Source organism: Drosophila guanche, unplaced genomic scaffold (genome assembly GCF_900245975.1).
Source record: "Drosophila guanche unplaced genomic scaffold, DGUA_6, whole genome shotgun sequence".
In the NCBI taxonomy this organism is placed as follows: Eukaryota; Metazoa; Arthropoda; class Insecta; order Diptera; family Drosophilidae; genus Drosophila; species Drosophila guanche.
The window spans coordinates 4912115-4936438 of NW_022995747.1; the positions used below are offsets into that span (position 1 = coordinate 4912115).

The following is a 24324-nucleotide window of genomic DNA, read 5'->3' on the forward strand; positions in this document are numbered from 1 at the left end:
ATTTTTCCATTTCAAGGGAAAGCCATCCATTATCCCTGCGGTTGACCGCAATTTGAACCTCGTAACTCATTTATTCATTCATCCATTCAGTCATTGATTCAGAGGCGTGTGTTTTTTTCCATAATTTTTATTGTTCTTTTTGATTCAATTTCTATAACTATTAATATTAAGTTTACAATTATTAAATAGCTTTATATTTATAGGGGGTTCTTTAGTTGGGGGAGGGATATACATATCCATATACATACACATATAAATATGCTCTTCTCTGGCGGATCTATACGACTAGACAACTCCTTAAAAACTTCTACGGCTTTGATATAGTTGTTCTTTTTTGTTTAGCTTTAGTTTTGGTTTTGGTTTTTTTCTTTTAGTTACAATACATTTTGACTTTGACTTGATCGTGATACGTTTCTGGTATATATATATATATACCTATCTATATATATATATGGGATATATGTTATACTCTTGGCCGGCGAGTGCCGCCGATCGGGAAGGGGAAAGGTTGAGCTGGGATTTGATTATACTTTCTGTATCCATTAGATACAGACGCGGACTATAGCTACATATTTGCTTTTATTTACAAAAACACTTAACTTCTACCGTCGACTGACTCTGTGTGTGTGTGTGAGTGTGTAAGGGCTGGGGGCGGGGCAGAACGTAATTAGTATTTAATCTCAACAAAAAAAAACACCAACAGAATGCTATTTCAATTTCCAATTCCAATCGAAAGCTAATTAATCCTCCTCACAACACATCCTCCACTCTCTCCTCCTCTTACCACTCTCTGGATTTCATAAATTTAATTATTGTTCTTTGAAAAATTTGCATTTTGATAGGGGCAGAGGCAACCTCTCGGGTGCTGGTTCGGGTCGGGGTTTGGTACTTTATTTATCCGTAAATTACGCAAACATCTAAAATTATTTCTGAATGCTTAAGCTTACTCTCCTCCTCCGACTTTGCTTTGCCTATAGATTGATTTATTTACTTGTAGGAGTTCCATTATTTCAGGATTCCCTCAATCGATAACGTCTTCGTCCCCCTCGTCGACGTTGTCGTTGGTACCGCCGCCCCCGCCATTGCCGCTGGAGGTGCCTCCGCCGGACATCAGGCCGTTGGAGTCCAGAGACGACTTGTTGTCTCCCTCGATGCTATGTCCCCCCCCGCCAGCCGCCTCCTCGGAATGACCAAGGTCGCTGTGGTCCATCAGGAGACTGTTGTTGCTGCTGTGGCCATGGCCGTGCAGCATGCCGTTGCCATGGCCGTGGCCTCCCCCCAGGTGCTGCTGCATCCCATTGTGCGACACTCCCACACCGACGCCCACTCCCATTCCCGCCGACTGGTGGGTGGAAAAGTGCTGCAAGTGGTGCTGATGCTGGTTAAGCAGAGCACCGAGCGCGTTTTCTCAGACAACGTCCGTGACCCCCACGCCCGTGTACTGGCAGGCGGAGAGCCCGGCGGAGTTGGAGCGCGAGACGGGCGAGGGGGCCGAGTAGGGGCTGCCGAAGCCGGTGGCATGCTGCTTGGCCTTCAGCCGCAGGGTGGCGATGCTCGAGGACATGCTGGAGCTCATGCAGGGCTCGGCGGCAGAGCGGTACATGTACGGGTTGGCGGGCGTCGTGTACGGGCAGGGCGCGCCCACGTTCGAGTTGGTCAGCGTGGAGCCCATCGATCCGGGCAGCATCGAGTTGTTCATGCTCACCGCCACGCCGCTGGCGCCCGTGTTGAAGCAGTTCACAGAGTTCTGATGATGATTGCCCGTCACCATCGATCCCAGTGGATTGACGGGCCAGGGGAAGGGCTTGGTGCCCAACGGCGAGGGCACCTTTGTCCAGTTGTTGTACGGATACGACGTGTACAGCGAATCATCGGCGAACGGCTGCATGAACTGTGTCCCAAATCCGGACTTGAAGTCCGCCGCAGCCACAGCGGCATTCATGGCATTCCGCTCCCTCTTGCGCCACTTGGCCCGACGGTTCTTGAACCAGACCTGAGGATGATACAGACATAGAGAGAGACAGATCCAGTTAGTTGGAGTTTGCGGCAGCCATTTTCTTTTATAATTTATAACTTGAAAATTTATGTATCTGCAGCCAGCAAAAACTTCCCCCAAAAAAGCACAGACCCACACAGCCCAAAGCCCAAAGGGGGTTCTGGCCCCGCAATACGCATGTGCAGTAATTATAAATATACAAATATATACCAGAGTGAAGCCCCAAACTCGTACCCGCAGCGTTACTCTGAGTCGTGCCATTGTTGCCTTTTTTAATGGAGAGCTTTATATAAATAAACTCAGCTTGCCACCCCCGCAAAAATGGCGGCAGAGTGGCAGGAGGAGAGAAAGAAAGCTGCGAGGGCGCAAAAATAAATCAAAATTATTTTGCAAACAGAAAGTACACGAAAAAGAAAAAAAAAAAAAAAAAAAAAGGAGAAGCAGCAGCATGCCGCATGCAGAAGATAAAAACAAAATGGCAACTTTGTAATTTATTGCTAAAGTTTGCACAGATACGGCGAGGGTAAGAGTCCCAGACAAAGATACTCGGATACAGATACAAATGACAAAGAGCTGCGCAGACGTTGCCCAGCATTTTGATGAGTTTTTTGCTCTCAGCTCACAGCCCCTAGCAGCTTTAAGAGCAACTTGAGATACATTTCCAGCTCCAAGCTCGCACATTTTGCAGCGCTCTCTCGGATGTATTTGGAATCCCGCTGGTTGTGGCAATTAAAGCACGCAAATTCGACATTTCACAGTGTCACAGACTATCCCAGTGCTCGGCTTGTTGCCGCATTGTTGTAATCCGCATTGCCACATTGTCCTTAAATCAACGCGCCAGTTTCCACACTGCTGCGGTGCGGCACGGGGTTGTAACCCGATAGATTTATGGCCAATGCAGGTCCACACCAGGCCACACCACTACCCTCCATAGGGTAAGGGAATAGCCCGTGACTGAAGCCTGACACGCGTGGATCTATGCAAAAAGTGTTTGTTTTTCGGCTGGGAAAACGCTAATAGAGACATTCTGTGACATTGCTAACAAGTGGAAAACTATGGCCGCGTGCCAGGAGCACCAATTTAATGCTCGTCTACTTGCCGGCAATTGCTTTAATCTAATTAGATGCGGCAGTTAATTGAAATCGCATGAACCTGGGACCAGGCGTAGAGTCACAGTCAGAGTCAGAGTCAGCGAAGGTAGCGTGAGAACGGAGCAAACTCCGAGTTCCTTTGACCTTAAATCAAAGAAGCAGTAACTTTCCACTGCCATCAATGCCAGCAATGTGTCAATTTGTCAAGGTACATCGCTCAGCCCCATCATCATCATCCGAATCCGCATCATCATCAGCAGGAGCCCAGGCTCTGGCACCATCATCTCCTGCATCATCACGAATGCAAAACTAACGTCATCGATCTCGTCAGCTGTCATTTTCACGTATCATTTAGCAACTTGCTCAAACTCCCCCCAAAAAAATCAAAACGGAAAATGAAAAAAGTAAAGGCGAGGCAGGCAGCCTTTCCCTGATGGCAATTTGATGTCGTCTCTGTCTTTGGCTAAAAAAACGAAAAGAGGGAAACTCAGCAAAAAAAGTGAAATATGCGAGAGTGGAAAAAAGCAGCGCAGCAATTTTCCACTCAACGAACTCCTGCAGAAAATCCTAATTGGTTTTGATGAAAGCATCAATGACACTGCCCCTCCTGCCTCTGACCACCCGCTGGTCCCAACAACTCAACGCTTCATCAGGTAAAATTGCGGATAGAAAAAAAGTCAAATATGAGTGGCCAGAAAAGTGGCCATGTGGCAGAAGTTACGGGATTCTACGGTTTTTTTTTTTTTGCTACGGGCTACAAGCTACGTGCTACGGGTCGTAGCTCTCATGATTGATGGCGGCAAATTGCAGCTAAATACGTTTTTTATTTGCTCGCCTGCGAAAGTTAAATGTGTGAAATGGGTTCCCATTTCCGGGCTATCCCTCTCCCTCGCTCTCTCTCTTAACAGATAGTCGGAGTGAAAATTGGTTTCGTCATTCCCCAGATAACATCGATAAGGCAACTACTCCACGAGGCGTCTGCCTCCATACGAGTACACTCTATAAGTACAAACAGTTGCACTAATGGGTGGTCTGATCTCTGGATGGATGGTCACATATGTGAACAATAAGGGAACTTAATGATAGGGAACTGGAGATATGAATACTGGTAATTGGTGGTACATGTAGAAGCACACAAAATAGTTCTAAAAATCTTTCCTCAAGCACTTTTCACACCCTCAAAGTAAACTATTTTTCAGCATCATAGGAGGAGCTCTCTTCTCACATTTTACCTTTGATTCTCATCCCTTTCCCGGGTCTATCCACCACATGGATGCCATTGGCCGACAACCATTACCACCGAGCATATTGTGGCTCCTTTGCGGCAGCATTCAATCGCTTTTTTATGCACTCACAATGACTCGAATGTTGCAAATGTTGTTCCCATTTCCGGGCCATTGGCGACACCTGACCTGATAAAAAAAGAAGTCCACTCTCCGTATGGACTCGAATGGGAACGTTTCGATTGAGGACAGCAAATGTTTTTATGGCGTTGTTTGGGCCCCGACTTCCTGGCTGGTAATTGAATTAAAAAGTGAGTTCTATTTGAGAAATTAAAAAGACAAAAACGATAGACAATGGGACAGACGGGCAGAGGCGGGGAGTCGGAGTTCGGGCGAACATATTGCCATAATTGCCGGCGCATGTAAATCCCCGGATTAGTAGCTATCATGGGCAGAAGAAGCAACATTTCCCCCGTCAGGGTTCTGGTGCAGATTCGGTAAAGGGAACGGGAACGGGGACGGGCACTGGAACTGGGACTGCAGTTCTCTCTGTTTGCTCAGACGGGGCTGCTCTTTTTTGACAGTTTAAAACCCACCCAGATTTATGCGGCCCTGCTCCGTAATCCTTTTGTATATTTGATAAATTTTATTGCCTCCGCTACTATTACTCGTACAATGAGAATCAGCCTGCAGCCAGCAGCCTACAGCCTGCAGCCTTCAGCCTCGAAGTGAGAGTCAAAGTCAAATGTGAGACAAATGCCACCCCGGTTCTTTGCCTGTCGCTAAAGGCATGATCATGATCATCATTAATTTCTGTGCTGTGGTTTTCTAATTCATTAAACAACCCTCGCTGAGCGATGACAAATTGTCCTGGCCCTGGCTCCCCTACGCTGCCGAAGCCGGATCCAGCGTTACTTTGCATGAATCGGGGGATGAAACGGGGGAACAAAGACAAACCATTTTGTCATCATCATATAATGGACCATAAAACAAACTGTATCAATATTTTATGCATTTAGCTCGCCGCTCGGCATTATCCGAGGAACACATGTTTAGATTGACATCGTTTCCAGTTCTACCACTCCTCCGAAGCTTCACTTGTTCGTTCCTCCTTCTGCTGCTACTGGGTCTGTGCCGCAGCTAATTTCTTTATAACTGTAGTCAAGTGCAGAGAGACAAAGAGCACCCTTGGCAGTCAGATTTTCTTGGCATATGCGGCAGTCAGGAGAGCATAGGGAAATTAGCATAGGAAAACCATGAAATATTTGTCAACGCTTTTCATCGCACCTCGCAGATGTTCTTCCATTTGTCGGCTAATTGACTTTCGTTTCCTGATGACCCTTTCTACCACATAGACTGCGGGCCACTTCTAACTGTACAATTAATGCCAGGCTGATGTCGCCCATACGTCCAATGACAATGATCACGATCATCATCGCCGATCATCGATCATGTGTCTATCATATCTGCGTGCCGTCGTCGTCGTTGCGCTGATTGTCTTCCTGTCCTGACTGACTGTCACAGCAAATAGATATCGCATACGATATCTGCCCCTTCCTCCGGATCGACATGGGACCATGTCCGCCCCGAACCCGGCTACTGTCGTTCGCTACTCATATTTGCCGCTTGGCGCCACTTACAACTCCAATTGTTTGCCAGAACTATCACTATCCGTGTTTACAAACAATTACAACTGTTGTGCAGCCAAAGATATCTTGCAGAGCAGAGTTCCAGAGCTCCCTGTGCCCACACTGGGAAAAGGAGTTGTAAGCACTGGAATATCCGTGTCAAGAATATTTGCTCAGCTTTGACAGCATGAACTCTGTAAATCTGTTTCTAATTCTTTCATTGGAGCATCGATCTTTTGCTTTAAGATTTCATTGGTCCCAAGATACGATTCTTTTTACTATTTTCCCTCAGTGCAGATGCAGAAACTGTGGCTGCAAATGCCCATGGGCTGGTCTGGTCTGGTCTGTCAATAGAACGGATATTGGAGCAAACAACCCGTTGCGATTCAGTGGAGTTCGATAAGCCCGCGGTTTACAAACAGCAAATGCCGCAAACGCTGCAAACTGCAGTTTTAGCTGCTGCAATTTATGGCAACACCACCCCACCCCACCCACAACCTGCCCCAATCCCACACCATAAATTCTCGCCGCAGCAGGGAAATTTGTTTTTCTTTTTCGGGCATGGGGTTTTCGGGATTTAAGCCAATGCCAAACGAGGCGACATATTTACGAGTCTGTGTGGCTGCATTGCGGTCGCGACTTGCTCCTGCTTCCTGCTGCTGGATCCTGACCGCCGACCATAATATAATTGGGGCTGGACAGTAATGGCCGCATAATGTGGCCGCACAGACAGACAGACTCCCAGCTCTCATAGCTGTTTACAGTTTGCGGTTTGGCTGGCAATTAATAAGAATAATTATGCTCACCCTGACGCGCGCCTCCGTGAGGTTGGTCCACATGGCGATCTCCTCGCGGGTGGACATGTCCGGATAGCGATTGCGGCTGAACGTGTGCTCCAGCTCCTGCAGCTGCTGGGAGGTGAAGTGGGTCCGCTGGCGCCGCTGCCGCTTGTTCTTCTTGTCGTTCTTCGGCTCATCCGCGCTGGTGGTCATCGGCTCGTCATGCCCCGAATTGGATATGTTCTCCGTCTTGATGGTGGTCTCGTTGACACTGCGATTTCCTGAAAGAGCAGCACAAAGATCGCATTAGACGGGGAAGCAAGCCTTTTCCTAATTTGTTTGCTGTTTTTATGCCCTACGTCTGGTCTGCCTGATAAGCCCGCAGCCCCGTGAGCCGGAGGGCGAGAGCGGAATATTTCCCAACATTTGCGTGGCTTCTGCTTCTGGTCGGGGGAGCTACCGTTACTAATTGCCATGCAACCTTCAGGCGTCGCCACCAAACACCGAAAAGCACCCAAAACCCCCCCTAGAACAAACTTCAAACGGACACCGCGCTCCACTCCCGGACGGACCAGATTTATAGCCCGTTAATGTATGTTCCACCGATGTCATCGATCATGCGGCGTGCTTTCTGTGTAGTCCGTGTCGTGGCCTCTCCAACGCCAACGAAACTTAATCAAATAAACTAAATGACTGCGACGGCCCTTTCCATGAAATATCATTTCATTTTTCCACTTTTATTCTCATTCTCATTTTCATTTTCCTTTTGCTGCAGAGTCACTGCAGAGTCGCCGTCACCCTCGTCGTCATGTCGCAAATCAAAGGCATTCTAATCGAAAACTAAACGGACCCGGGCGCGTAGATTTCGCCGACAAAGGTGGTATAGTTGGCCACGCTTTACAAAATTATTATAAATTATGTTTCTTATCAGCGCACACGGTGATAAGGAGTGTATGTGTGTGTGTGTGTGGGTGTGTGTGGGTGGTGCGTGGATACTCACCATCTTTGCGATCCCGACTCCGGTTCGTTAACGTGGATGTCGACGACGTCTGGAAGTTGTTCAAATGGGTGCTATCCAAACTATTCGCTACGGCGGTCATGGAGCTATGACTATCACGGAAATCACCAGTTTCGGCCCAAACTGAAAAGAACAAGCCAGCAAAGGGCAAGAGAAAATTACAAAAAAATTTATGTTGCAACGTTCACAGGAGAAGACTTCTAGGATCCATCCACCCACGATAAAGGAGCGCCCATAAAAGGATTTATGGGCTTTTGGTTAGCCCGATTAAGCAGCGGATTGCTCCTGGAGGAGACCTACTTAATTGTTTTAATGGAAACTCCAGTGCACCCTCAAAGGGTTGGCGTTGCCGTTGCCTTCAACGTTTTCCTACAGGAAGATAATCTCGGGAATGCCCTGCCATAAATCTCTTCGCACTGAATGAGCATGAGCCCACCAATTGGTTACCGCTCTACACATTAATTGCCGCAGTTAGTCACGCCTATTTTAATATTAATTAGTCAGTCATTGACATCAATTTTTCCAGCAATTTTGGATTCCCCCACCCTGCACCGAGACCGTTTCGTCACAGATTTATGGCCGTGGCAATTGATTCTTTGGGGTTTTTTCACCCGAAGGTGTGCACCCATATGGTCCCGGGGTACTCGGGGTCCCGACTTCCTGATCGCCGCCCTGCACCTAAATCTTATGGACTCGCTTCCTGGCCAACCCAGACTCCATCGAGGCAGAGTAATTTATGGCATTCTCACATGGTGTCAATTTAATGTGGTTTTAAAGTGCCAGGGCCAGCACAACTGGAGACAACACCAGTGGCAACACCAACACCCGTGGCGACATTTGAAACAATTAGACTGCCACTTGGTGGAAGGGCAGGGGATGGAGCATCGGAGGAGTCACAAATGTCAGACGATCCCCCGAGGAAGTCGGCCCATGACTCAATTAGTTTATGGCCATCTGAATAATTTATGCCGCCGACAACAGCCTCACATGCCGTTGGAAAATTCAAATTTCCCCAGAAAGTATTTTTATGGCCTCTAATGAGTGCGTTTAAATGTAATTAAAATTTGATGGGGTCATTATGAGAGAGAGCCACAAAGCGTAGGATTTAATGGGGAAATACGTGTAGTGTATGACAAACAAACAGCGAGAGAAGGTGTTTGAAAAACAAATTTACAATGCAATATAAATATAACTTTGTCGGGGAATTGCTCTCGAATATTTTATGACATCGAAAGAGAATACATAATAAATTTAAAAAAAGTTGAATTTATTTGGAATATTAATTTTATCATAAATAATCTTTCCCAGAGATGAAAAGCAAATACTTGAAGAAATTAATGATGGCATCCTCTAAAGATACTGAGACAGATCGTCTAAATACTTCCTAAAGTATCTTCACTTGTAGCTACAAATTATCGCTATTAGTAGCTCAGCTGCTGCCACGACCCGGACCTATTCCAGCGCATCTTGCATTCCCTTTCCCTTTCCCATTCCCAGTCACATTTCCATTTTTTAGTCAACGCCTCAGTGCAACCACTGAGGATCGCAGAGGATGGCATCGCCACAGCTGAATGACTCTTAATAGCCCTGACTGCTGCTCTAATTTCCCATTTCCATTCTCCGATTCTCAACCTGAGCTAAATGGGTCGTCATCGTAAAAATATTTTCTTAACGACACGCTCTACAAAGAAAATCTAAAAGTGAAAAAAAAAACAAGATCGAGAATTCGGAAAAAACGCAGGGAAAATCACGTACAGCGGCGATTTTTATTTGTTTAAATATTTTACCAACAAACTGTTCTATTTTCTTTTTTGGCCAGAGACTAATTTGAGTTTGATTTTCCTGCATTCTCTGGCCGCTGCTGTCTGACAGGTCAGAAAAATTGTCGTCGTCTGTCAGTTGGGCTCTGACATTTGTCGGGGCAGTTGTCGCCGCAGTTTTACACCATTTTCAAGGTTTGTGGGTGGGGAATCTGAATCTCTGTATCTGTATCCGAATGTGAGTGGCAAGTGTCAATAGTTGTGGGCGTTGCTCTGTGCGCTGGGACATGAGCGTTTTGCATATGTCAAAAGTTGTGACAACAAGTGTCGCCGTCACTTTCGTTTTTCATTCTTCGCTTTTCGCTTTTCTGTTTTCTTTGGCAGCCATTTTTTGCCTGGTACTCGTAAAGTACCTCTTTCTGGGGGCCAGTTTGCTGAGCAAACAAATTCAGCAATGGGATATTTATTTGGCTTTTGCGACTACTATTGTGATTTGGCGAAACAAAAGTCAAAGGCAAACACTTCCCTCGGGGCGGGCGCACAATTAATCATGCAAGAGGGTTGGGGTGCGGGGTTGGCCGTGAAAATGCAGAAAAATGTGAAATAAATTTTTGCTCTAGCAATGATTTTGATGTTTTTTTTTATTCTATCCTGCAGACGCACACATACTACTCGTATTCTGTCGCTCATTCATGGACAGATTTCCACATAAAAACTTTTGACACACGACACGGCAGCCGGAGCAATAAATTACCCCGAGATTCGGTCGGAGAGACTGTCAGGCAGGACAGAAACATCCGAAGACCAAAACAAACAAACAAACAGTGGGACAGAAAGGACAGAAGGAAGAACCAACAAAGGATCGAGAGGCGAACGGACAGACCTACGCCCCGAGAACAATTCCTGCCCCGATATGTGAGGAAAATGGGAAAAGGACGGACACACAAGGAAACTGTCAGGCAGCGGCAACGTTTAGTTGGTGGCCAAAAACAAACGATTAATGTGACAGTTGAATGGGGATTGAGATTGGAATTGGAATTGGGCTGCTTCCGCTGCTGTTGCTGTTTCTGTTGCTGTCTCTCTTAACCCAACATTTACCCTCGGATGTCCCATACCCACAGCTCACAGCCCACAGCCCAACCCACATCCCCTTGTGACAAGTTAGTTGCTTTCCTTGTGGCTGCAGGAAGCGGTAAACCACTCGATGGCCCATAAAAGGGTTAAACACTTGCGGTTCACATTCAGAGAGATAAATATTTTTCCAATTTCATGCCACATTTGCTCCTTTCAGGCAGAGAGAAGGTGTTGATGTCCCTGGGAATAGTCAGGAATGGCCATATGCCGCAATTGCGAATGCGACAACCCTCTCTAGCACAAATTAGCCCATGAAAATTAGGCAACGGCACGAAAGTTAATTGTTATATCTCTGGACAATGGCCAGCAGGCACACACATATGTTATGGCCATATAATGAGCTCTTGACCAACCAAGCAGCCAAGCATCATGCCATAAAAATCACTGAAATCGCAGGGACATGCCCCAAGAATTACCCTTCAGCTTCAAGCCCAAAGAACTACCCTCCAGCCTCAAGTCCGGAGCAACCCAAAAGCCAAATTGCATTAGACCCAAACCCAAAACCAAAACCAGACGAGTTCTGGCCAAAACCAAGACCAGGACCAGAACCAGGCAAACTCATTAGTTGAGGCGGCAGATAAGACAAAGCTGAAGGACAATCCCCCTCCAAAAAAACTCAGAGAATACATAGACACTATGTACATACGTGTATGTATAGGAATATGTACAGAGGGATGTGTATAGATGTCCAGACTGGATTCCATTCCCCCCTTCGCTTCGTAGTTTTCCACTGCAATGCCTTTGCCAGTAATTTTCTCAACTGTCAGCTCAAATTTTTGCTCCAGTTGATGCCATTGGGTCATTCCGGCCACAAAAACAGAGGAGCACAGGGCTGGCTGTGGCTCTGGCTCTGTGTCTGTCGCTGGCTTCGGGTTCTGGACAAGTTTGTTTCCTCAGATAATCTCTAATGCGACATTTTTACGAAATTGCACGATGCCCGGATAATGAGAAAAGAGGCGGAAAGTAGACAGACGGACCGGACAGAGACAAAGAGAGCCAGAGAAAGAGAGATAGAGAGAGAATCCCCCATGAAGTTTTTCTCGAACGAAGTTTTGCAACGATGTAATTGCGGTTCGAGCCGCCGACGAGCAGACGGGGAGACGAGGAATATGAGAGGATAATGGAGAGCTGGTTGGGGTTGTGGCTGCTTGCCATAATGACATTATAATTTATATAAACGAAATCAGTGCCAGAGCAAGCACCGGGAGAAGGGAGAGCAGCGGCAGGACAGATGGATTGATATATGGGGAAGATTCAGCCACTTACTGGTGCACTGGGAGTCCCTAGCACAGTGGAAAAGTGTGGAAAATGGCTAGGTTAAACAGGTTCTCGTACCCTGACATCCATGAACCACTATGCTGTGCTCTGCTGTGATTATCCTGACCGGTCAGCAACTGCAATTTATGGGGTGTTTGGCTGTGTGCAATGCCAAATCGAATGCGATCTCGGGATGACATATGTGAGCAATTTCGAAGAGATTTGCTGGCAATGCACTGTGGCTGTGTCCTTAAAGCTTTAACACTCCCAAAAATGCCACGAGAAAAATAACGAGTCTTCGTTGTCGGAGCCAAAAATCGATAAAATGTATTTATATTCATAAAGAAAAGCCGTAGACCTGACAAATACAGAAGGCAGCGTGGAATTTAAAGTAGCCAGGGGGGTGTCCTTACAACCAGGGAGCTTTCCGTGTGTATCCCTTTGTCGGTGTGGATAGACTGGCGGCACAGGGCGCAGAGAGAGGGTCCTGTCGTGGGTCTGGCTTAGGCATTGTTTATGTTTAGAGGGTCACAAGACTCTTCTGTCTGGCTGCACGTGCCATTAACACTTACACGGAAGATGGAGATATAGACACACACAGAGCCGAAGATAACGCAGCAGATTTCACTAGAAACAACTCAGCAAACTCTAAAAAACTCTCTCGGCCGTCGACACAAGTAATTTCATAATTTTATCAACGCAACGGGCATCAGCCACAAACACTGGCAGGGGCAAATAGTTCTCAATCTCAATCTCAATCTTATGCTCTCATATCTGTGGCAACAACTCGGCAAACAAGCTAAGGACTTGGGCTTGTAATAAAAGAAATACTCATAGATACTCGTAGAGAAACATTCTATTATTTGTCGAGCAACCAAAAAAGAAATGTAAACTGCTCTGATTCGGTTTCCATTTCCATTTCGGTTTTTGGTTTCTGTTTCTCTTTGGGTTTACTCAAAGCAAATAACGCACCGCGCAGATATCCATGTATCTGTGTATCTGAGTGTGTGTAGTCACAGATATACGGAAGATAAGTCTCTAATTGCTTGAGATGGTGAAATCCCGGGGGGGACAAGGTCGTGTTTTCGTCGTGCCACAGCCACAAACTCTTTCAGCTGCTGACAACATAATTCAAAAGCGGACTCAGAGCTATTATGGCACACAAAGAGTTGTCGCGCGCCCCCTCATAAAAAAAGTATCAACTATTCCGATTTTATTGTCCAATAAAAAATATCTTTCCTGCGCTTCTCCGTGGGGCTAAATTAGTGTTAAACGTGAACTTGAAATCCTTTGAGCACAAAAAGCGAAATAAAAACACGCACAGAAGCCATAAAATGATCTTCTCCCATGCCCCCAAAAAATAGGAGCCGAAACAGAAACAGAAACTAAAAGGTGAACATTTTCCCATAAAAAAGTGCAACCGTTAAAAATTATTACCCCCAAACATGTAGTATATATAAATATGAGCATAAATGTGAGCATAAATATCTATAAAAGTATGGCGAGCAAACAAATAAATGAATGGTCTGTGGGTGGGTTGATTGGTGGATTGTTGAGTTTCTGGATTCCGGACTGGCCATTAAATTGACCAATAATTGAAAATCCAATTGCAGCAGTGCACTGGCAGTAGGAGTGGGTTTCTGTCTGTGCCCTGATGAAGGTCCTGGATGCAGGAGCAGCCAGGAGGCACGTTGCCTGGCCATTATTTAAACAAGAGCGTAAACAATAACGAGAACAACAGGAACAACAAGAGGAGATACGGTACGGTACAGCATCCACCAGAGTGGAAATTCGTTGGCCCGAATGGAAGTCGTCGAGCTGTTAACGTTGTCCGCACCTGCATTCCGTGTGATCCTGTGTGTGTGTCCGTGTGTCAAGGGATAACTGCAGTCGTGCATATTTTAAATGCGCACAATTTTTGTGTTAAATTGTTTTGGCACGCAAATAAATGGGAGGACATCTGTGGCCAGGTTGGAGTCGACGTCGACTCTCTGTGTTTGTGGTGTGCGGAGTGCAGAGTGCAGAGGAGTGCAAAGTTTGCACGGGCCGTTAACCCCGTGACTCGGACTGGGGGCAGAGTTGACAGGGCGACAGCCAACAAATCTCTGGGCGAAGGCAGACAAATCTGTTATGCAAATGGAAATTCGGTTTGCAGGCAGCTCTTCCAGGTAAGATGTAAATGGAAAGCTGTTGGCAAAGGTGAAAACTATTCTCCATTTCTGGACCATCAATGGGGAATGGCTTGAAGCTACAAAATCATATAATAAGTGCTGCATTTCTTGCGCAACTCCCATGTCCAATTGAGATGTCATATCGAGCACTTGAAGCACTTGCGGAGACACCTCCACAGCCCGGAACACATCCTCTACCCCGCTGCCAAACTCCCATAACAATTAGACCAAACGGGAACAACAAACACTTGACTGCCATATCATATATCCAGCCTCCGATACAGATGCGATGCAGAGTCAAAAGGGAAATTTCAGAATAGAATAGAATGGGAACGGGAACGGGAACCAAGGGAGAGACCGGAGTGTCGCCTTCGGCACTACGGCAGAAGGGTGCTCAATTAGCCGTGACATGCGCACAAAATTGAAATTTGTTTAGTTCTTGCGGCCCTCCACTCCACTCCACGCCACTCCACTCGATTCCGATCCGCTTTTCCACTCCTCTCTGGCCATTTGGGTGTTTTTTTTTGTTTTGTTTTGTTCTGGGCTGTTCCCTTTGTAACGCTTTTGTGAAGATTATGCGCTAATGATTGCACAATGATTATGAATATGCATGAGGGGATATGCACAGAGAGCAGGAGAAAGAGGCTGAGGCTGATGCTGAGGCGCGACAAGTGGCCAACAAAAGCTTTGGGCCCGAAAGTTCATAGAGAGCGTGAATGATTGCCAAAACGAATCGCATATTGAAATGACAACAGCTGCCGCTGACAGTGCCACAAACAGAGGAGGCAAAAGTCCCATGAATAGCAATGAGAATGCGGACACTTGTTGAGGCCCAAAAAGTATGTCTCGCCAAGTGAGTTATGAACGCACTAATTAGTTGTCAATGCGTGAGATGCCGCAGATAAATTTGAATACAAATTTCCCACTAAATGTTCGACTATGTTTCGACTAGGAGGGGGATTCCTCGTCTTTCCATCCAGCTTTATTCGATACTTACTTCTGAGTTTCTCGAGCGGCTCGTGCTTCGGTGTGTGAGGCGGTACGACGCCGTGATGCGGATGCTGGGAGTAGCCTCCGACCAGATCCTGGCCGGCGGCCGAGTGATGCAAGTGGCTGAGGCTGCTGATGGGCATCAGACTCGAGATGGCGGGTGAGATGCTGACCGAGGAGCTCGAATCGTGCAGACTGTGGTGGCTGTGGAGGTGCTCTGTTCCAGAGGTGCTGCTGCCACCGCCATTCACAGTGGAGCTGCCAGTGCTGCCGCTGCTCAGGGCGGTGCTGGTGGTGTTTGCGCTCTCCGCGGATCCTGCCGAGCCAGCACCGTTGGCCGTGCCAGCGCTCACCAGATCCTGCAGACACAGACCTGTGGACTCGGCCGACATGGCTTCCAGGCCGCTAAGAGCTCCACTGACACCGACCCCACCGCCGTTGCTTATGCCGCCCGGGCCGAGGGCGGTGGCGGAGCTGGTGACCACGCCGCAGCCGCCGGCCCCGCGGTCCATGCCGAGATATGTCGGAAAAATGGTGGAGAAGCTCTGGGCCACAGCCTGGTGCGGCTGATGATGGTGATGCAGCGCGGACTGCTGGTGCGCCGGATGGGCCGGGTGGGCCGGATGCAGCGGTGGCAGGTGGTGGTCCCTGCCGGTGAACTTCGTCGTGACGACGTCCTTAAAGTGTTGCAAGAATGTCGTCGTCTTGAGGCCGGTATCTTCCAACTGGGGTGAGAGCAAATCCAAGATGTAGCCGTTCCAGAGCCTCACAGCTGCAAATGATAATACAGACACAGGAAGGGGCACGTTAGTAATCATACTCGTAATTATCGTATAAAAAGTAGTCGGTTGGCCGGCTACTTGGTAAGCAAATCAAGATGGGGCTGGGGCTGGGACTGCGGGTGGGGCTGTGCTCTTTATCGCCAACAGTGGGCAAACAGTGGGGCTTAACCCAAACACCAGCCGAATGGCAAGTTAACACCAAACACGTCAAGGGGTTAATACCACTTCGGAGAGGGTCTGGGTCTGGGTGTGTCTCTGTGTCTGAGTATGGGATGCTGGAGGTACGAATGGTACGGAGAGTGTGGCTCTCCTACCGACTGTCGTAAATTGTGCGAGTGGTGGTGGTGGTGGAATGACATCGCACCACCGAACCACCTACACCTACACAGCCACTATCGGAGCGGTGCGATAAGCCTTATCGTTGTAAAATATTTACATTTCTGCGAGGCGAAGCGCGGTGAGGCGAGCATTTCTCCTGCGGTTGATGATTGTTATTATTATTGCACAGACGGACGGACAGACCAGGGAATACGTATATTTGGCGATAAATACCCAACGTGTCAGGGCATCTAATAAATTCTTTAAAAATAAAGAAACCAACCACTGACAGTAGCCCGAAAATAGCCATAAATGGTCGTAAATCAATTAGCGACTCTTTTGCAGAAAGACAGTAGGAGAGAGAGAGAGAGAACGAGAGCCCCACACTACACTCCGATATCGGACCACTCTCCCGGACTGTCCCAACCAAACCGTAGGCGCTATCAAGCCAAACCAAGCCAAAGCAGAACAGAACAGAAAAGAACAGAACGTTGCAATAAATGGTTATCTAATCTCAATCACAACAGAATAAAGGCATTCAAAGGTAGACGCCTGTTAACAGTCTGCGTGTGTGTGTATTTGGGTGTGCGTCTGTTTGTGTCTGAGTCTAATAAAAGAATCCTAAACCAAAAGCATAACCGACATAACCCGCATAAATTCGCAATTGAAAAAGAGTTTAATTTCAATTAAATTCAAATACTTTAGGCCCCAATTTGCTTGAGCTGTCACTTTCGATTTCTGTTTCAGATGTGACTATGATTCCGGACAGGACGGGGGTTGAGGTATAATGGATAATTTATACTTGATAATACCGCTTGATCTCCACTTGATCCCCAGTGGATTAGTGTGGCTGTAATATTAAATCCATTTGCGGTTGTTCCCACAAACATACAATAATTTCCCACTTGAAGGCAAATTTATGGCCAACGCGGTGATGGGTCATCTGTTGAAATGAAAAGTTTCTGCATTTATTGTTATGAGTATTTATTGCATGATTATTATTGTTATTTTGTGGGTACAATGCTACGTTGATGCGTTGATACGTTGCTGCCGTGTTTTTGCCATGCGGTGCCGTGCCATGCCACATGCTGCGGCACAATTTCTGGCTAAATTATCTGCCGCAGTGTCTAATAAATAATCTTGGTTGCCAGTTCAAAGTGCCAGCCGTCAGAGGCATTGTTCTTGGGGCATTCTTTCCTCTTTTTATGATGCATATAATATATTCTATTTCTGCCCCGTCATTTTATTTCAAAAGTGAGAATTTATTTACATAATGATTCGCCAAGACAAAGAATAAGAAATTATTTTATGTCGCTTTATTGCCACAGAGATCTCGCAGCTTTACTACCCATACTCTCGTATGCCTATGGCCTATGACCATGCCCATGCCCGATGGTGTTTCTTGTGGCCCCTGCAAAGGTAGCAAGATATTCTTATGTTTTGCCAAGACTTTCCACATGTTTTTATTTCCATTTAATAGTATTATTTTATTCAAATTCAGTTTAACATCCCAGCTCCCAGCTCCAGCTCCACCTTCACCTCCCAGGCAGTTCTAGTGCTGTGTACTTAGGTTTTTTCCATGCCTTGTTTGCACCCACAAAAAGATCTTAATTGTTTAGGTGACGTCAATGAGTTGGCACTGCCATTACCGAACACCACTTCGCACCGTCTCCCTCTAATTTTTGGAAGCATTGTGGCCTCCAACCCAGAGAGAGGCCCCCATTCGAGATGTTCCCGGAACGTGAGGCGCTTTATGGACGCAATTCCGGGATGATTTATGCGCGACGCGAGAGTCGGACAGAAATGTGTTCAGCAGGCTGTAATTCCTTGGTCAACACTCGGTTTATAGAAGGCTCGGCTCTGGGAATCTTTCGTGATCTCTTATATGAGGCAAGCCCTAAACGTTCTTTAGTATCGAAAACATGTTTTCCAGCCATCAACTTAATTAACATTGGCTTAGTCAAAGTCTTAGCTTCCTTAGAAACAATTTACTGGGAATACTTTTAATGGAGTTTAATGAACAGAAACATTTTGGCTTTTTATTATTATTTACCGTGGCATGTGTTGGGAAAGGTTTAAAAAAAGGCATAGGTGTGAAAATATATAGAGATTTAATGATAAAGATTTATCTTATTGTTTTTGCATTGACTTTATCACATATTCTCAAACCTCTTCTGGGTGTTCTATATAACAATGATTATATTTTCAACAAGTAACTCGACGGCTAATTCAAGTCTAATGAATATATGTATTTACACAAATTATATCTATCCATGATCAAACAGACATATATCATTCGTATACCACTATCCAATTTGCTCACCTCTGATTTTAGGGAAAATAATTCAATTAATCCACTTGGTGGTGGCCGTTCGATCGGCTGGAACTGCTGCAACTGGAACGAACTTCCGTCGGCGCTATGGCAGATCGATCGATCGAAGTCGGACCTTTGGATCGTGTCGTCTGTGGTTCAGATGCCTTTTCTCGGGTGGGAAAAGTCGTGGGCACTGGCAATAAATCAAATTGCTTTCATTTCAGTTTCATTGGTGTCTTTACACGGAAATCTTCGGGATATGTACGCGTGGGAGGCTATAAATCGTGGGCAGCCGAATCGGAGCGGAGCTGTTGATGATCTCTGTTGTTGCAACAGATTGCTGCCAGTTTGTGTCGGAGTGAGTGTTGTGTTGAAGCGCTAATCAAATGCGAAAGAGCATTTAATAGAGCCGTTTATAGTTTTCGCACACGCGGCTGCTGGCAGGGAGGCGGATCAGTAAACAGTAAAAATCCCAGTGATTATGTTAGTGATTAATTTTAAGTAACTCGGGGATATGTTTTTAATGCGACTTTGATGCCCAACTCTCGCCGATGTCGGGGCGCACGGACACACACGGGATCCACAAACAAACAGACACTCGCGGGGGCACTGGCTGGGATTCGATTGGATTTGCTGTGATTTGACTCTTTTTTTGTGCGGTCGTCGCCGACTGTTGATTCTAAATCCGTTTTAATAACTTAATCCGGCGCGTAATTAGGGTAAGTATCTGTATCTGTGCGGAACAGGAAGCCACTTTGGCAGATATTGTGGCACTCTCAAAACGGAAGCAACGCGTCTGCACCCGTAACAGGACGTGGCTGAATTGAAAACGAATTCGAAAGCGCACGCAAAGTATCTGTTGGATACGGCAGCGGCTGGCAGTCAGGCAGGCAGACAGGCAGCAGCAGCAGCGACGAACAGCAGCGAGTAAAAGTGCGTCAACCTGTGAGAGAGGGGTTGCTAACGGTGCAGTGACAATGGCACATACAGCAGGCGCTACACACACGCACTCACGGGCACGGGGAACGGGCACACACGCAAAAGAAACAGCTACACGGCAGCGAACGTTCGGACACGGCGACTGACTGAACTGAATAACGGAATTTGATTTTCCCAACTGGCGCGGAATCGGATCGGGCGGCGATACGAGTACGAGTACGTACGCCGCTATCTATCTGCTATCTTATCTGTGTGTGCGAGAGTGTGAGGGAGATGGTCTGGCCGTCAGCGAGTAGCGTAGCGAGTGCTCGGCCCAAATGGGTGTGAGAGCGAGAGACAAGCACCGTTCAGTGCTGGTAGGACACACCCCCAAACATGTGTGCCACTGCTCGCTCGCTCTCTCTCTCTCTAGCTGGCAGCACCACTTGGCACCTCACACCACATGTTTACAGTGCGCCATTGCTCTCGGTGCTGTTCCCTTCCACTGCGCGCGCGCACTCTCAGCCAGAACTCACACACACACACACTCTCGCTGCTCTCGAGAGGGTTTGATTTGTACTTTTGTGTGTTGCGTTGGTCCTTTGTGCGGTACGTACCTACCCCCTTCCATCTTGTACGATTGCTACGTGCTGCGAGTGCCCACAATGTTCATAATAATAAGGCTACTCTCCTCTCCTCTCCTCACCACTCCTCTTCGCTGTTCTGCACTGCTCTGCTCTCTGGCGAACAGTTTTTGAGGGCTGGCTGTCTTTTTACTGGGTGTCAAGGGCGTTTTGTTATCCCATTATTCTGCGTTAGACCCCGCCATTGTAGTGCCCCTTTTCAAAAGGATGGGATAGATGAATGGAATGGAATGGAATGGTATGGGATGGGATGCTATCGGATGCTGCTTGAGGCGTTTACAGAGGGGTGTAGCTCTGGCTCTGTGATTGCGCACAAATAAATAAATAACTGTTCCTTTTGACGTATTCTTCATTGTGTGTGTTTGTGTGTGTGTATCTTTTTTTGTATCTTCTCTGACTTCTCTGCTCTACGCACTCACCCCCTTTTGATTTGTTCCCTCTGCCACCGTTGGCAGATACTTTCTCGGAAAATACAACAAGGGAAAAACATCTAAAAGAGCAACAAAATTTATTAAAATTCACAACAGCTTTTGTGCAGTTCATAATTTTCGTTTTTATTTCCCATTTGCCTGCCTCAAGTGGAGCAGAAAAGGGAGGTGGATGGAGATGGACGATGGGCTAGGATAAAGGGTCATGCGGAGTCTCTGAAGCAAGAAAAGTTGTACAATTTATATCCTTGTATCCACAGACGGTACATAAACACGAACAAATTGATATACTTTTGTGTGGCGACTACTAATCATTTTTAATGTGATATCAATTGATGATGGACGCTGCGTTTGTTGGGAAAAATAATATATATTTTGGCTCTTAAACTCCCTGTAGAATCAATAAATACTCAGGAATATTTCACTATATATTCCTCAACATAACAAACAAAAAACTCTTAAATCTCGACTCGATCGATAACTTGGAAATAAATTAGATTTGCGCTAGTGTATTGGTATTTCCCATTGAAAACTTTAATTGGAAATGTCTCAGATTGTTGTAACTTTGTACATACTCTGAAAATCCATCCAGAACGTGCGACAGGCGGAGACAGTGCAGGGTTCCAGCAGTAATCGAGTTGAGCGGTGGCCCTTGAGAGAATCAGCCCCCACTTGAGTCCCTCCGACTTGCTCGAGTTGCTGGGGCGGTGAATGCGCTTTGAACTGCAGTTTCAGATACAAATTCACCTGCAAAGTTACACAATTCATGAGCATACTCGTGCGATCCACCCACTCGATGGGGCACAAGCACAAGGCAACCCACAAGTGGACGGCGTACTTCAACCCTTTGCACATTCTTTTTTCGCGGTACGGAAGTGTAATGTGTGATGTGTGCAAGGTCCAAGGGCTAAGCCAGAACTTTCACTGCCAATCATACACTCACCAGCCAGCACCTGTTCAAAGGGTTATCCCTCTGGGAATGCGATCCCTGTGTGTGCGAATGTTGTGCAATTACATTGTCCTGTCCCCAGTAGTCCCCGGGCAAATCCCCCATAATCAGCGCTACTTTTCCATTGATGACATGATATCTATTTTTGGGCCTGCGACTGGTTCGGGTGGACTTAGTCAGAGTGAAATTTCAATTATAGGAGAAACTTAAATTAGACTTTCGACTCTCTGATATCGGAAAAAAAGGCAGGAACAAATGGCAGAAGGGAACAGAGGGCAGTCAGTGGTTGCTGTTCCACCAACGTTATCTATTCGATACAAAATGGCGCTACACCTTATAGATGGTGTCTACGTGCCATGAACTGTGTCGACCATGGAGAAAGTGAGGGGGAGAGCCAACTCATCTGCATCCTCTTCATCCTTTGTTGCTCGAAGAAGGAAAATGCTAATGCCGAACATTCAAGAAGTCGCACGCACCTCAAGAAATTGAAATGCAAAGGCGGTGAAAGTGTCGGATCCGCAGGGGGAACGTCTCCCTATAAAAGAAACACCATTACCAAGTCGGAGAAAAAATTCTACAACCCATTCCAAGACCCAAGACCCATTCCCATCCACATTTATATCTACATTCACATTCGCGTACGCATTCACATTCACATTCCCATCCACATCCGCGCCCTTGTTGTCGCCACATTTCCCTTTCTCTCTCTCGTTGTCTCTCCCTCCCCGTTTCCCAATCTCTTTTTTAAGCAACTACCAAAAAGTTCAGAGGCAGCGACAACGACAGAGGCAGTTGAAAAGTTCAGGACAGAGCCATTGCTCAGTCGCCAAACTAATCCGGCCTAATCCCGAAACATGACGAAATGAAATACGATGGTGCGTGGTAGGGAGTATGCGATGCGAGGCGATGCGACAACAACAAAGACGTGGCCCCAATCCACGACGTAATGCTCCCCCATTTCCCGTACTCCATTCCGACTCTCAGTCCCCGAAAACTGAACTAATTTTGTATGCCTTATGATGGAGGAGAATGCCACGCAGCTCGGGCTGTGTGTGCTCTGCTCTGCTCCCTCAAGCAGGTTCTGGCAACTCTTTCGCAAAATGGCGGCATTGATTTCCTGCCGCCACTCAACCCCATTCCTTTCTCACTCTCTCTCTCTCTCCATCCCTCGCACTCTTCTGCTACCTCCACTGTCCTTGCCACGAAGTCAATTTTCAGGATTTGCGGCCAGTCTTACATTCCTTAGCGAAAAATCTCTCCGTTTCTCTATGGAAAGCACTTCCCTCTCAAGCAGTCAATAAACTATACAAACACGCGCTCACAAATGCTGGCAAGGGGCATCCCCTCGGTGTGTGTGTGTGTGTGTCATGTCCTTGTTGACATTGGCCATGTCAGAGCCACGCAGGATCTTGATTCACTGCATCCTCTGGGATGGGCTGGGAGTGGGAGTGGGAATTGGAATGGGGTGTGGGGCACGCAGACTACACATACAATTCAATCAAACCGCCAAAATAAATTACGATGCTAATTAATAAAAAACAGGAGCAGAAGCCGTAGCTGGACACCCGGCCGGCACACAGACAGACGGACAGCTCCACTCCATCCTCGACAGCATCGAGCCAGCAGCATATCGATTTAAATTAATTTCTGTTAGAGGATGCTCAAGCGAAAATCCTCCATTACCGTAAAGTACTTGTAACAAAGTCGGCAACGGTGTCGGTACGATGCCACAGTCGAGACTGGTGTGGGGACGGCGCTACTCTCGCCTCTGATGTCGCATCCATATGCCGGACGCGACACATAAAAAAAAGAAGAGTGAGCGTAAAAGTAGCAGAATGAGGAACGAGTACAGGAACGGCAACGGAAGCAGGGCATCAGACAGGAGCCGGAGCAGGCCAAACAAATTAAGCGACACACATCGTCTACTCTACGTGGACGTGGAGCATGGTACATAGGATGCAGCATGGACCCACGGGATGGGGTGGGTGTCCAAGGAGCCGCATAATTTCGGAACGTGGAAAAATATGATGACATTTGTTCCACCACTTTGCCCCTGCTCCTCGCCTCTGTTTCCTGCTCTGAGAGGACACTCGACTCTGGCAAAAGTTACATCGATTGCTGGCCGATTTATGCACGGCACGTGGTGGTGTGCTCCTACAGCCAGGACGACCCGGACCCGGACTCTGCTCACGCACTCCGGGCAACAGTCCAGGCCGTCGCCGTCGCCGTCCCACTCACTCCCCCCGCTTATCTCCAGCCACTCTCCACGCTGCACTCAACCACACGCTGGTGGCTCCCGCAGTTCCGATTGGTCCGTTTGGCTGTGACTCGCTACTCAAGGGTACCGCCTTCCGATAGTCAGGGGTGTGGCCTCGAGGGTTGCGTGTTACATGCGCAAAGGCCGTACACACACACATTTCCCCAGGCAGCGAGCAGGCAGCAGGAGTCAGGGGAAGGACGAGTGCCAGGAGCAGGACAACAGCGAGTAGCTGAGCGAGGTTCCCCTTTGGGCTGTTGCATTTCCTCGCTTTTGGGACAGTCCCAAGACAAACAGCTGTTCGGGATTGATTCGTCAGTAATTTCCTCTCGAGTTGATGGATACCATGGAGTAGGCGAAGGAATGGCGAATCTCTTGGTGGAGTGGGAGAGTCTATTCGAGATGGAAATTGGATATGGGAGACAATAAGCCAGACAAAATCAATTAAGGATGCGTACAACTGATTATACCGACATCAAATTGATATTTTTTCTTTACTAATTATATTTTGATGCTAATCCAAAAGAGGAAATATCCATGAAGAGAAGGATATGAAATCCAAGAGTTTTCTCCCACTGTCATACCCAATGCATTGCTCAACCATTTGCCGGAACAACTTCAAAGGTGGTTGCACATCAGAGACAGCTAGGAACCACCTACCCACTCA

General features: G+C 47.0%; 1 protein-coding gene across 2 annotated transcripts; it reads right to left on the minus strand.

Annotated features, from left to right (window-relative positions):
* Window positions 1-269: 269 nt before the first annotated feature.
* LOC117582977 (pituitary homeobox homolog Ptx1) lies at window positions 270-19576 on the minus strand. 2 transcript variants are annotated; one of them, XM_034271099.1, is made up of 5 exons: window positions 18471-19576; window positions 15055-15819; window positions 7718-7873; window positions 6745-6998; window positions 270-1993 (listed from the first exon to the last, which is right to left on the minus strand). In XM_034271099.1, exons 2-5 carry the CDS (start codon window positions 15557-15559, stop codon window positions 1409-1411), a joined length of 1500 nt encoding a protein of 499 aa, XP_034126990.1. In that variant the 5' UTR covers window positions 15560-15819; window positions 18471-19576; the 3' UTR covers window positions 270-1408. The 2 variants fall into 2 exon arrangements, with proteins under 2 accessions (XP_034126990.1, XP_034126991.1); XM_034271100.1 differs by having other exon boundaries at window positions 7718-7858; window positions 18471-19575.
* Window positions 19577-24324: the final 4748 nt, after the last annotated feature.

Excerpts from the sequence above, each read along its gene's own strand:
- LOC117582977 (XM_034271099.1), bottom strand. The coding sequence starts at position 15,559 with ATGGACCGCGGGGCCGGCGGCTGCGGCGTGGTCACCAGCTCCGCCACC. Across the intron at positions 7,874-15,054 it reads GCCGCTCGAGAAACTCAGAA|GCTTGTTCTTTTCAGTTTGG; the intron begins GTAAGTATCGAA and ends TGCCCTTTGCTG. Across the intron at positions 6,999-7,717 it reads GAGTCGGGATCGCAAAGATG|GAAATCGCAGTGTCAACGAG; the intron begins GTGAGTATCCAC and ends CTGCTCTTTCAG.